The 14,131-nt window shown below is 48.1% G+C and overlaps 1 protein-coding gene across 7 annotated transcripts in view; it reads right to left on the bottom strand.

Moving 5' to 3' along the window:
• MYH10 (myosin heavy chain 10) overlaps nucleotides 1-14,131 on the bottom strand; it is a 153,824-nt gene that overhangs the window by 37,266 nt on the left and 102,427 nt on the right. For all 7 annotated transcript variants that reach the window (XM_058283502.2, XM_058283501.1, XM_058283500.2 and 4 more), the window contains 7 exons: nucleotides 9,415-9,608; nucleotides 9,206-9,327; nucleotides 6,072-6,141; nucleotides 5,824-5,984; nucleotides 1,653-1,761; nucleotides 1,418-1,549; nucleotides 551-757 (listed from right to left, as the gene is read on the bottom strand). In XM_058283502.2, the coding sequence (XP_058139485.1) occupies nucleotides 551-757; nucleotides 1,418-1,549; nucleotides 1,653-1,761; nucleotides 5,824-5,984; nucleotides 6,072-6,141; nucleotides 9,206-9,327; nucleotides 9,415-9,608 (995 nt within the window). The remainder of the gene's footprint in view (nucleotides 1-550; nucleotides 758-1,417; nucleotides 1,550-1,652; nucleotides 1,762-5,823; nucleotides 5,985-6,071; nucleotides 6,142-9,205; nucleotides 9,328-9,414; nucleotides 9,609-14,131) is intronic.

The raw sequence follows: 14,131 nt of genomic DNA, 5'->3' as shown, positions 1-14,131 counted from the left end.
CACTTAGGGTGAAGGCAAAGTTAACTACCCAGCCACATAAAGTCGTGCTTCGTGTGGGTACAGCTTCTATCAATATGAAAGCAAGTGCCCGGGGAGAGCGGAGGTTGTGTTCTGATTCTTGGCCACCTCCTCGACAGCGCTGAGCACTGCATTTCTTATGACCCAGACACTCAGCAGAAGCCAATCTCCTGAAGGGAGTGAGCAGGAGAGCTGCTCAGGACAATATAAAGAATGAGCTAAGTCCTCACAGAATGCTACAGTTGTGGGAAGGCTTCTGACTTTTAACACCTCTGCATATTTTAAGGTGCCACAACAGAAAGTAAAAAAAGATCCCTGTTCAAAGTAATAAATCTGTGTTCAAAGAAAATCAATTCTCTGTGTGTTTCCAAGGAGCACCATCTTTCTACGGCACATATTTCTAAGTATTTATAACTGAAACTCCTTTAGCTCCTCCAGAGACACAAGAATCCAAACACAGAGCTTCAATTCCTTCAATAGATCCTCTGGGAAAACTCAAACTATAATCCTAAACAAAATATATCATAGATACCTGAATATGTGCTTGCATTTTTTTCTTTTCATTTTGGAGGATTTGATTTCTTTCTTCTTCTTCTTCAACCCTAGACTCCAAATCATGTAGAATCTCTTCCAGTTCCTGCTTTTTGGCAGCAAGTCTTGCTCTCATTTCCTCTGCTTCAGCAAAGAGCTCTGTCTCTGCTTGAAGCTGCTCGGCAAGGATGTTCTTTTCCTCTAGTAGCTGCAACCACAAGAAAGCATCCAGTTATCACAGGGATCATGCACCACGACGCCAACAGTCCACACATGCCACCAAGAACTGGAAATTAGAGAGATACATCCTGGAAAAACTTTCAAATGTTTTTAGCTATAATGAGAGAAGCTAGATGAAAACTTTTTTTGGGCTATTCTGTCATCTTGAATAATATGTATTAAATTCATCCTATTTTAAGAACTCTAAGTTCCACAGGGACAGAAAAATAGGAGGGAAAATATTCAAATGCCTTGAAGTTCACAGTGCATACTAAAGCCTGACTGGGATCGAGTGATATTTTTATATTTTTGGCCTTGAACGTTACCATCACCTAGACAGTTCCTGGGCCTCTGCTCTGTCAATGCAGAGTAACTGCCGGAGAAAGGGCCACTGAGGACAGAACAGAGCAGGTGGAGGCCTGCACGCAGCCATCTCATCCTGTTTCCCACTTGCCCTCAGAATGACTTTGGCAAAATGGGCACGGGAAGGGTGGTCTTGTTATGTGAGCAGAGCGCCCGGCATGACGTACTGTTCCCTACTCCCTCCTGAGCGTAGGGGCTAAAATTAACGAAGAGGCCTCTCCGACAGCCATCTCCTTGTAAACACACGACCCAGGGCGCGGGTGAAGTCACAAGCCCATGCGCACACCTGCTGATGCTTCCTCTCCATCTCCTCAAGCTCCCCTTCCACCTTTGTCTGCTTCTCCTTCACCTTCAGCAGCTCCTCATCTTTGGCCTGAAGTTCTTCCTCTTGGCGGGTAACTTGTAAGAGAGGCTTCACCTATGAGGAAGTGAACGTTTATCATCCCTTCTCTCTCCAGTGGGCTTCCGCCGCCCGAGGGCTGCGATCTAGAGGCATTTACGAGTAAGCAACGGGAGCCCACCTTGGTGAAGACGCGCCACCACTGCCAGTGCCGCAGCTTCAGGTAGGCGGCGCAGTTCCGCTGCAAGACCTTCAAGGCGCTGAGCTGCTGCTGCTTCTTGGCAAAGGCCCTGGACAATGGGAAGAAAAACTTACTCTGTAAAGACGTGTTTTAAGCGTTTCTAAAGCAGATGTTACTTGGCTAGGGCAGGGAATGTGGACAGCAGTCAAGCCCTGCTTAGCCACCTCACGCACCTCTCACCGGCTGCCCTGCACTGCCCTCACGGATGCCGCCCCCAAAATGCCCCTTCTGCCATCTCCTCCTGAGCCCAGTGTGAACGAGCTGGACAGAAGGGCCCTTTACTAGCTGGCTGCTCTCTTCTTCTTCTAAGCCGCGCTGGTCCCCCTTTCTCAGGTGCTCTTCCTCCTCCCTTCCCTCCACGCGGCCACAATACAGCACAGCATCCTGCAGCTGGGACGGACGCATTTTACAGGTGGCCGCTCGGAGAGGTCCTGAGACGTCCCCTAGGATGCAAGGTCGCCTGTGTAACTGCAGAGGCTTCCCCCACACTGTGCTGCCTCCAGCACCCACTTGCTATGGACCTTTACCCTGGTATTTTTAGTTGCTCACCCTCTTTCTGAAACCCCTATCCCTCTTCTGCCCCAAACAACCTCCAAGGCCACAGCTCACCACCCTGCTGTCCCTTCTGATATATTGTGATCTCTTCCCATTCACTAGAAGACTCTCAGGGGCCAACTTCCCCACCGCCCAGCCCTCGTGGCCAGCAACCTGGCTTCTACCCCGAGTAGGGAGGCTGCATCTTAGATATCCACGGCGGCCTCGGACTTTCTCCTTAGGCTTTGCCACCCACTGCTTGAACGGCCTCATCCCCTGGCCGCGAGCACCAGTGCCCTGAATCGTATCCAGCCCATTCCAGCACGCAGGCTCTGCTGCAGCCCTCTGCTTACAGGGCTACCTTCCCGGCCAGACCTCCAAGCTCCTCAGGAGCCAGGGTTGTGGCTCCATTGTTTTTGTGGTCTCAGCACACTCGAGTGACCGACATCCTCCGGCCTCCTCAAAGTATGTTTGCCGAATGAATGAATCAACAACGCAGCCCTTCTAGAGGTCTCTCACCCTTTCAACCAAGACCTTCTTCTAACTGTTCGCAGGAGTAGCTACAGGATTCTCCTGGGAAGGAGAAACAATTGAAGGAGATAGAAAATAAGTAAAGCAAACCTTAGAATGATTCATTTACTCCAGCAAACACCGGCATCAGGATGCATGTGGGAGTGTCTTGCCAAAGTTCTGGTTTGTGCGTACATGTGCTTGTCTTTCACCTTTTGCTTCCTAGACAGTCACTTTTGCTCACAGGAATTCCGAACCCCGGCTGCTCAGTTTTCCCTGAGTTCACTACTTCATAGCTGGCTTTCTTGCCCCCTAAGAAGCCTTCTACCTTCTAAAGTTTTCCTCCCAGCCAAGGTCTGGTCAAGCCAGGATTTCTATAGTTTCTACTTTAAAACCACCCACTTGAAAAATGCTTTTTGACATTATAGATTCTTGCAGTCTCCTTCAGGAATGCTTTGCAAATGCACCCAATCTTCTTATTAAAAACCACTGCCCTAGTCGCTTCCCTGACCCTGTGGGGGAGACAAAGCTTTCATCCTGATAAGGCAGGAGTGTGCCAGGCACCTTGTTTCAGCTGGACGAGGCAGCTGGCACACCCTTCTCCATAAGAGTCGACCTACTATGTGTCAGGTGCCGCCCTGGATGTTTGCACTGGGTGGCCCTGGGTCCCGTCTCTTAAGTACATTATCCTGTCTTCATGTAGCCAGAAGGTAGAAGTGTTCAAAATCACTTGATTGTCCCGTCTTTTGCTGTTTTACCCAGTATCCTCCAGGGCACTTCAGCCTCAAGTTCATGGATGTCCACAGAGATATAATCTTTTTGACTACTCTTCTAGTCACTACTCTGCTTTCTTCCACATTAAAATCTGGTTCTTTTCAATAGGTTATCTTCTTTTATTAATACATCCTAATTTTAAGCCCCACCTTATGCTCTCTCTCTATATATAGTGACTGAAATTTTTAGGGGAAAGGGCCTTAAATGTCAGCTATGCTGGCTTGCACAGGAGTTTACAAAGGTGCCACTTTTAAGTCTTTAAGATGAGATAGTGTGTCATATGTTGTTTTTGTGCCCCCATCCCCCACCGAAATGGTTCCCTCATCTGCTTGCTCATTGTTTTTTTGCTTGTTGTCTATTTCTTCTAACTTTAGGAGGTACCGGGAACCAAACCCAGGACCTCCCATGTGGGAGGGAGGCGCCCGAGAGACTGAGCTATCTCTGCCTTCCTTATTTATCTTTTTTGATTTTCTATCTTGAAGAAAATTTTGCAAGGTTTAGATGTCAATGAAAAATGTGCACACAACTTTCACAATTTGTATACTTCATTTCATGGACTTTTTAAAAAGATGTACTCCCCCTGCCCTTGTTTGCGCTCACTGTCTGCTTTCTGTTCGCTGTGTGCTCATCTTCTTTTTAGGAGGCACTAGGAACCAAATCAGGTACCACCATGTGGTAGGAAGTCACCCAATCTCTTGAGTCCCCTCTGCTCTCTGCTTGTTGTGTCTCATTGTGTTTCCTTGTTGTGCTATCTTGTCGCGCCAGCTTCCCACGCTAGTCCGTCACATCAGCTCGCTGTCTTGCTCATCTTCTTTAGGAGGCACTGGGAACCGAACCCAGGACCTATTTCATGAACTTCTGACAGTTGGTGTGTGTTCCTGGTAGTCGTAAAACTCTTCGTGAACTCTGAGCGGTTGGGAAGGCACGTGCCCAAGCCCACTCCCTATGTCATTCCAGGCATGCTGGAGTCCAGTGGATACAGTGAGGATACGGCACTTGATATTATCATGTTCACTTTATTATCGAAACATGCTCTAAGCATTAACATATAAACCTCCACCCAGTCATTCACATGCTCTTTGTCAAACTGTCTGCATGGCAAACTAGTTACCTGTTTCCACTTCTCTTGCTCCCAAAGTCAAAGCCTTCTTAGGAAGGAGTAAAGAAAACCCCAGCAGGGTGGCACTTGGCCCAGTGGTTAGGGTGTCTGCCTACCACATGGGAGGTCCGCGGTTCAAACCCCGGGCCTCCTTGACCTGTGTGGAGCTGGCCCATGCGCAGTGCTGATGCACGCAAGGAGTGCCGTGCCACACAGGGGTGTCCCCCGCGTAGGGGAGCCCCACACACAAGGAGTGTGCCCCGTAAGGAGAGCCGCCCAGCGCAAAAGAAAGTGTAGCCCACCCAAGAATGGACCCACACACATGGAGAGCTGACACAGCAAGATGACGCAACAAAAAGAAACATAGATTCCTGTGCCGCTCGCAACAACAGAAGCAGACAAAGAAGAACACACAGCAAATAGGCACAGAGAACAGACAACCGGGGTGAGTGGGGAAGGGAGAGAAGTAAATAAATAAATAAATCTTTAAAAACAAACAAACAAAAAAACCCCCAGCATTACCCCCTAGGACCCTAAACATTTAGAAGTTCTTTTGATTCTATCTGAAACCCAAACTCTCCTTCCATCTCTTCCACTCCCTTCTGTGGCCCGGGCACCGTCACCTTCCATCTGAATCACCACAGCAGCTTCCCGAGTGACGAGCCCCATTCCACCCCTGCCGCGCTTGCAGCCTACTGTGCACATGGCAGCCAGGTGGCCATGAAACACAGGTCGCCCCACGGAACTTTAACACCTGCCAAGCGCCTGCTTCTCAAGCCTCATGCCCAGTGGCTGCCCCAGTCAACAGGCCCCAGCCCCACGGATGGTGTCAGCTTCCCAGATGGTATGAAGCCATCTCAGCATCACAGCGAGGGCCCCTTGCCTGTGCGGCCTTCCCCGAGTCATGGACCAGGGCCTTCTGATCCTGGAGGTTGAAGCCTGTCCCAAGGAGCCAGGCTGAAGCAGGGTCCCCAGCCCCTTCATTTTCTGTGTTGGCCTCTTATTTGTTTCCTTATTAGAACATGATTTTGAATGTTTATTTTTTACCTATCTCTTCCACAGGAATCCAGTTGCACAAGGACAGGGACCTTACTCACACGTCTTACACACTCTTGCATCCCTTGCACAAAACACAGTGCTCAGCCCACGCCACACGCTCAGCAAGTATTTTTAAATTCATGATTACCCACTTACTTTCTGGCGAGGTAACCTCTGCAAACAGCCTGGAAGAAGATAATGATATCGGTAATTTTTAAATCTCTTTCTTCTTCTAAGTGTGCCAGAACTCCAGCTCTGAAAAATATCTTGCTTTGTCCAATCCTGTACAAGTTAGGGTCCAATTCTAACGCGCGGATCTAAGAGAGAAAGAGTCCATTTATTTTTCTGCTATAGGAAAGAGTGTATTTGTAGTTCACAAAACAGAAAAATCAAGAAAAGCTTACCATTCGTTCACAAGCTTGTTTGCCATCCATAAAACCTTTAGGAATAGCATTTGGAGTTAGGATTTCATATCTGTAAGAAAAACATCCAGTAAATCTTTTCTAGAAATTTGCATCTATTGAGTGGATCATATACGGTTTTCCTCCACTCTTCTGTCACTGCGATGAATTTTATTATCTAGGTTTCTGCATTCCCGTTCGTGAAAGATTTCGGCCTATAGTCTGGCTTCCTTGTAAAGGTGGGTTTTGAGATGAAGGCCTGTCTGGAAACGTTCTCAGTCTAACTGGGTAGCGGCTCCCTGGGTGTGCCCGTGCAGAACACTGCGCTGAGTTTTAGATGAGACACGAAAAGGACAGTAGTGAAGAAGAAACAGATCAACTGGACATTATAAAAACTAAACACTTCAAAGGCCACCATCAAGAAAATGAAAAGATAAACCACAGAGTGGGAGAAAATTTTGCAAATCAGGTATCTGATAAGGGATTTGTATTTGGAATATATAAAGAACTATTACATACAACTCAATAAAGAAAAGACAATCCAATTTAAAAATGGGCAAAGGATCTGAAAAGACATCCTCCAAAGAAGATATACAAATGGACAATAAGCACATGAAAAGATGTACAACCTCATTAGCCCTTACTGAAATACAAATCAAAACCACAAGATACCAATTCACACCTACTAGAATGACTAGAATCAAAAAGACAGATAATATCAAGTGTTGACAAGGATGTGGAAAAATGGGAATCTTGAGCGTTGCTGGTGGGAATGTAAAATGGTGCAGCTGCTTTGGACAATAGTCTGGCAGTATCTCAAAAGGTTAAACTTTGACTTATGATTGAACTACCAAGTCAACTCCTAGAACTGAAAACAGGAGCTCAAACAAAAACTTGTAGGGAGCAGATGTGGCTCAAGCAGTTGAGTGCCTGCCTTCCACATGGGAGGTTCCTGGGTTTGGTTCCAAATGCCTCCTGAAAAAACAAAAAAGCAAACAACAAAACAAAACAAACGAAAAAAAATCAACTCAGGGAAGCCAACGTGGCTCAATGGTTGAGTGTCGGCTTCCCACAAACAGGGTCCTGGTTTCAATCCCTGGTTCCCTGTACCTCAAAAAAACAGTCAGACAAACACAAAAAACTTGTACACTAATGTTCATAGCACCAGTATTCATAGTAGCTAAAAAACAATTCATTAACTGATCAATGGGTAATTAAAATGTGGTATAGCCATACAACAGAATATTGCACTGCAATAAAAAGGAATGGAGCACTGATACGTGCCACAACATGGACAGACTTTGAAAACATGCTAAGTGAAAGAAGCCAGAAACAAAGGGCCATCTATTATATGATTCTACGTATACGGAATGTCCAGAATAAGCAGATCTGTAGAGACAGAAAGCAGATTAGTGGTCGCCGAGGGTTGGGGGAGATGGGTGTGGAAGGCTGGGAATAATAATTAAAGGGTACAGGGTTTCTTTTTTGGGGTGATGAAATTGTTAAAAAACTATGAATATATTGAAAACCATTGACGTGTATAGTTTAAACAACTGATTTATATATCTTAATCTCTATAAAGCAGTTATAAAAAATCCATTGAGCTGTACACTTTAGAATCTTGGCTACATCCATTAACTGTGTTTCCTATATGACAATTATGTTCCTTCTACTCTTGTCAATCAAAAGTGAAAAATCTTGGGAAACGGACTTTGGCCCAGTGGTTAGGGCATCCATCTACCACATGGGAGGTCCGCGGTTCAAGCCCCGGGCCTCCTTGACCCGTGTGGAGCTGGCCCATGCGCAGCGCTGATGCGTGCAAGGAGTGCCCTGCCACACAGGGGTGTCCCCCGCGTAGGGGAGCCCCACGCGCAAGAAGTGCACCCATAAGGAGAGCCGCCCAGCGCGAAGGAGGGAGCAGCCTGCTGAGGAATGGCGCCGCCCACACTTCCCGTGCCGCTGACGACAACAGAAGCGGACAAAGAAACAAGATGCAGCAAAAAGACACAGAAACAGACAACCGGAGGAGGGGAGGGGAATTAAATAAATAAAAATAAATCTTAAAAAAAAAAAAAAAAAAAGTGAAAATCTTCAATGGGCTACAATGGGGGCTTTGCCAAAGACAAAGATGGGAAGAGCGTCTCGAATGGATTCTAGCTGGAATGGTGGGAAAAAGGATAAAGGGCCATTCCCTGATCTGTAATCCTGTTTATTTCATGCAACAAATGCTGTCATACTTTGAAATCTGATTTCCAGGAGAAAGAAGACAAAAGCAAACCAAATTAACTAAAAGAAAATTACTCAGTAAACTTGAAAAATAACTAATTTTGACTTAACCCTTCCATTCTACTCTATCCTACCCTCTACTCTTTTTAATTAATGAACTTTTTAAGTGTATATACACACATAGCCCCCTGTGTGTGTATATATATGAAATGTATATATATACACGACACCTGCACACACATACACAGATATATTTACAGAAAAAGCTGCAGAGAAATATCCTGCAGTGTTTTCAGGAGTCATTCTTGAATGATTTTTGTTTACTTTTGTACTTTGTTGCATATTCAAATTTTTCTAAAAGAAACATATATTATTCATATACTAAAAATCTGTTTTAAAAATAATTATGTTTAAATCCCAGGTAGAAGTGTCTGAATGAGTAAGTTTTTGGCTTTTCATTTTTTATCAGACAACTAACAGATCAGGGCCCTGAAGAAGGGACTGTGTCTTTAAAGCACCCACAGCGGTTATCAGCACACTGTCTTCTTAGAAAGTAGGCGGTTAATATTCTTGTATTTTTTTTTAAGTTTTATTGAGATATGTTCACAAATCACACAATCTATACAAAGTGTATGATCAATGGTTATTAGTAGTGTAGTGAGTTCACCACCCCCCAAAAATTTACAATTTCATTACCCCAAAAAGAAACACTCCACACCCCTTAGCAGTCACCTCTCGATCCTGCTCTCCTTCCCCAGCCCTACATAATGGCACTTAATATTCTGGACTAATAATACAGGTAATAATAATAAAAATAATCATTTTTCCTTTCCTAGAAGAACAAAAATTGGAATCATCCAGGGAATAAGGGAGAACCTTTCCTCCTCAGCTCAGGAAAGGGTCAGCGGTACCTCTGTCTGAATTCCTGGAAGACGATGCGGTTGGGGAAGCCCTGGCGGCAGATGCGGATGCCCTCCAGGACGCCGTTACAGCGCAGCTGATCTAGCACGAGATGTGGATCCAGCTTTCCAGCCTGGCAAGCAAAGGACAGCACTGTAAGCTTCATCTCTGCCACCCGACAGAGGTCGGTTTTCAACGCGGCGCTCTGCGCCTCCCGTACCCGCTTCTCGTGGTTTGGAATGATGCAGCGGACGAAGTTGGGGTTGGTGTTGCGGAGCGTGGCCATCAGCTTGGTGAGCGACTCCTTGTAGAGCTGCCCGACGGTGCGGAACATGCCCTTCTTGGTTTTGTACGCGGAGCCGAAGGCGGTCTCGGTCATGCCGGTGACTTGATCCAGACCCACGATCCGGTCCACTGGGGAACAGAGAAGCGGGAGGGGAAATGAGGCAAACCCAGCTCCATGGCAGGGCATGGACAGACAGCGAGGGCGCAGCAGCACAAGCTTCAGGGGCAATGGTCGGAGGTGCCATATCGTAAGGCGGTCAGCGGAGTGGACACTGCACAAGCCGTGGAACCAAAAGCCACACACGGAGACGGCAGGTGCTGCAGTGCTCGGGGGACTTCCCACTACACATACCACAGGCGGCTGCCCCTGCACTAAGGCCAGGCACTGGCCTCGAGAGCCTTTGGCCTGTTACATTATAGTCATTTGGCAACTGAAAGATCACAGGCTCTTATTGATACACAACTGACAAGGTGACAGGTCTCAAAATAAGCATAAAAGTGTTCACCTGAACAAAGCAAATCCACTTAATGAATATGCTCAGGTTTTAGGGGCCCAAGTTATCTCTTATTAGTCATAGATTTTCAGTAAGAGAAGGCATTCAAGCTTCAGGAGCAAATGCTGGAAGATTAGATTACATCAGTTCAGAGGTTTAGCATTCTCTCCTCGAAGCATGAGTAACTCCAAAGAAAGGGCAACGACACCAGCCAGGAGGGGATCTTCCGCAAAGAACAAACGCCTGGCTTCCTGCGTGGACACTGGACAATCTTCTCAGACATCACCCTCTTGTAAAAGCAGCTAATGCTCTACATTATCCACACAGACCAAATCCCTTCAAAGATGAGATTAGAAACAGGCCAGCAGGGCACCAGGCACACATTTGGTGCAGATGATGTACTCATTTTAAAAATGTATTAAAGGAATGAAACACAGGACTGAAGTAATTTTGAAACAATCAGACTCTCAGCTGAATGATCCTTATTAAGGCCTCCTCTACCCTGCGGCCCTCCTTTCCTTCGTCTACTCTCTACGACAGGAAGCTCTTGGGGACCCGGCCCTGTGAGGAGGGCTTTCTGGGCAAGAGCTCACCTGATCCCAGCACCCAGTGAGGATTCCACTGTGGTCCAGACAGGTCTTAACCGGAAGCTGGGACAAGGTGGGCGCAGTCTGGTTAACTTAAAGCCCGGGCATGTCACTAGATTACAGCCTCCAGCGAAGCCACAGGCTCAAGGGTTTAGGCCAAAGCCCGTTCTCCTGCTTGTGCTTGAGCCCACCCGCCCTCTACTTCACAGACCACCGCTCTGTCCTGTGCCTTCGCCTCGCCCCTCTGCTGGCTCCACCCTTCAGCAAAGACCAGCGCCAACCCCTCGCCTGCCTGACCCACAAACCCATGAAGTTGCCTTGACGCTGCACACACCCGAACTCCTCCGAGAGCCATTTCCACTCCCACCCCACGTCCTCGCCCGCTCACTTCCCTGTGTGCAGCTAATGGGCTTCTACCCTGCCTCCTCCACTGCCCAATACGTCTCAACAACGACCTGCCAACTGCTGAGACAGTAACACCTGCAGTCCTTATTTTTCTAGACCCTGTTTCATGTAACTGCTGACATCACACCAGTTTTCTGAGAACTCTCTCCACTCATGGCTTCTTTTGGGACCCCCTCCCCGTTTCTCCATCTCCCTCTCTAGCTACTTAGTCACTCTTGGTGACTGCACTTCTGCCCTGGACATCTTGGCATTCACTAAGGCTCCAAACCTGACTCACCTGCACTCCTTCCTTTCTAGAATAAAGGAGGATGTAAGCACAGGTGTGTATCACTTGACCATGGGTTTTTCTAGTTTACAGCTTTAACTAGATACACCTGTCTACCTGGTACCCATACTCTACTCTCTACACGCATCTCTGCTCAGACGCCCCAAAGGTGCCTGCCTCCCGCAAGTCCTCATCATGTCCTACACGCCTGCTTTCACAGATGCTGCAGCTCTTGCACCTGACATGGTGCTTGGGGCGGACCAGAGGCTCAATGCATGTATGTCAGTGGGTCATATGTTTATAATTTAAATTAGCGAGAAATGCAGGGGAAGAAGAAAGCAGGAAGGATGCTGTGAGAGGGACAGTGGTTGAAGAGCTCCTTGGGAAGTGACATTTAACACCCACAGGCTAACAACGAGCTGACGGTGGCGGGGACAGACCTGTGAAGGGTCGGCAGGAAGAAGTGCAAGGGGTTCGCCGGTGAGGAAGCGCGCGTAAGGGCGAGGAGGGGGAGGGCGACGGCGGGAGGAGATGGGTGGATGGTGAGGGGCCTCGCAGGCCAGGCTGGAGCTTGTTTTATTCTTGGGCAATGGGAAGGCCCAGAAGGTAACAGGAGCCCCTGCCGGCTGGACTGGGGAAGGAAGGTGGGAAACTGGACCGGCGACCACTGCCACAGCCGGGGCTCTGGTTAAGAGCAGATGAGCAGAGAAGGCAGGGTCAAGACATGGTTTGATGGGAGAATCAAATTAATTCAAAATGGAAAATAAGTCAGAGGGGCATTTCAAAAGATAACTGCCCCCTCCAAAACAGTAGAAGAAAAAAAAAAAAACCTCCCAGGATTTTGTTTCAGTGACTGAGTGGCTAGTGGTACCCTTAAAGCCAGGGGGAAATAAGAGACAGAAAGAAGCAGGTTTTGTGGGTGGGAAGACAGAACCCGGACTCTAAGGACAGGATGCCTCCCGTGAGACACGGCAGTGGAGACGCGATGTGGAGCTGACGGCTGAACACCCCAGGCTGTTGCTAAGAGGCCTGACCTAGAAAGGTAGTTGTGGGAGCTGTGGACTCATGGATGGTACGTGAAGCCACGGGGCTGGACGAGTACACTTAGAGGGAGAAGAGAAAGAGACGAGGGCTTGGGACTAAGCCCCAAGGAGCTCGGAGAGGAGGAGTTGGATGAGGAGACGAGGAGACGGGGCCAACGGGGCCAGAGGTGGGAGGAAGGAGCAGGGACTGTGGCTCGCCTCCTGTGGTGGCGCATGTCCTCTAGCCCACCTATTCCCCGGCCCTCCTGGATTTCCTAGCCAAATGCAAGCCCTGGTAGCGCAGGCCAGAGCCAGGGCTCCGCTGGAGCCCCCTCGCTCACGACCCGCTGCTCAGCCCGTCCCTTCCCCTCCACGGCCCTGCCCTGGGCTCGTGCTTCCCACGTGGAGTCTGCAATAGCCTCCTCTCTTCCTGGGGCCGTGCCCGGCTCCAGCCTCTACCTGCCACCACAGCGCTCCTTCGACACGTGCCTTTTGTCCCAGGATAATGAGTACCAGCTCCCACTTTCACCCTTGGGAATGGTCCCAGTTTGGATGGTAAATTACATGGTCACCCCATTTCTGAAAGATAAAGCTGTTTATACCGAAACCCCTTTGCTTTCTCCCAGGCCCGTAGGGCGCGGTCCAGATGACAGCACAGCGGCAGAGCAGCTGGAGGGTCACAGCGAGGGCCGGGAAGCCCTGCGCCCATGAGCCTCGGCCTCCTCCTCTGCAAAGGGGAGCGAACAGGCCCCCAGAGTCGTGAGGTGCCTGAGAAACATTCAGGGGCTCAACGCACACACCTCGGGCGCCACTTATGTGCCCCTAAGTACCAGCTGCGCAAACAGCTGCATTTTCTTTCCAGTCCCCCCACCCCCTGGAAAGCCCGCCCGCTCAGTCACCCTGGTGAATTCTTTCGACGACCTTTTCTTTGCTCTCAGGGAAGTCTCCTTAGGCTCCAGCCTCTACTCTGCCTCCAGGCCAAATGTGCCACCAGCACGCCATGACGACACTTCCAAACACTGTGGCCTCGTCCCCATTGGACCAATTTCCTCAGGGAAGTTCTGCCAGCAACTAGTAGGCTTAGAGCCGTTTCCTGCCTCCCCACCCCCAGCACGGGCCTGGCACAGAACCAGGACAGAGCAGCTGTCTGCTAAGTATCTGCTGAAAGAACACAAAACTGACCAGAACAAATCACGGCCACCACCAGAGGAGGAGCATCGGGCTGGCTCTGCAGTGACTCAGCTGTGCTGTCGGGCAAGGTTTTCACATACTTACAACTGATACCTGGGTCTAATAAATGCAGTTCCAAGCAGGTTTTTTTTGGGCGGTCATAAAAAATATAATGAATCTGATCTTCAATTTCAATTTAATAAGAGTGATCCAAACTTAAATTTCAGGCTTCCCCCCCTCCCCCACACCAATTAGTGCTTTAGACTTCCAGCTTTTAAAAAAAATTTATATCAATGCTTCAGACTTACAGCTTTCATTCTGAATCAGTGCTTTAGATGTTCAGTTCTTCTTTTTTTTTAATTATCCAAAAATTTAATTTTAAACTCAGGGTCAGGTTGCACCAATGAGCAAAATTAAAAATGTTTGGTGGGGGGAATGGGTGTAGCTCAGTGACTGAGCACTTGCTTCCCATGGATGAGGTCCTTGGTTCAATCCCTGGTACCCGCCCCCCCCCCAAAAAAGTTTGGTGGGTAAAAGAGAAATGTTTTAGGAAATTCATTAATGATTTGCAGCACACTAATAATATATGATTTCACTCATAAATCAAGACCCAGGAAAATATTCTCTTAAAATAGAGATTTTCCTGGATCATGATTTATGAAAACTGTTAAAACTGGCTAGAGCAGGAAGCACAGAAAGGCAAAAAAAC

Source organism: Dasypus novemcinctus, chromosome 21, assembly GCF_030445035.2.
Source record: "Dasypus novemcinctus isolate mDasNov1 chromosome 21, mDasNov1.1.hap2, whole genome shotgun sequence".
NCBI lineage: Eukaryota > Metazoa > Chordata > Mammalia > Cingulata > Dasypodidae > Dasypus > Dasypus novemcinctus.
This window is presented reverse-complemented; position numbering and strand designations above follow the sequence as displayed.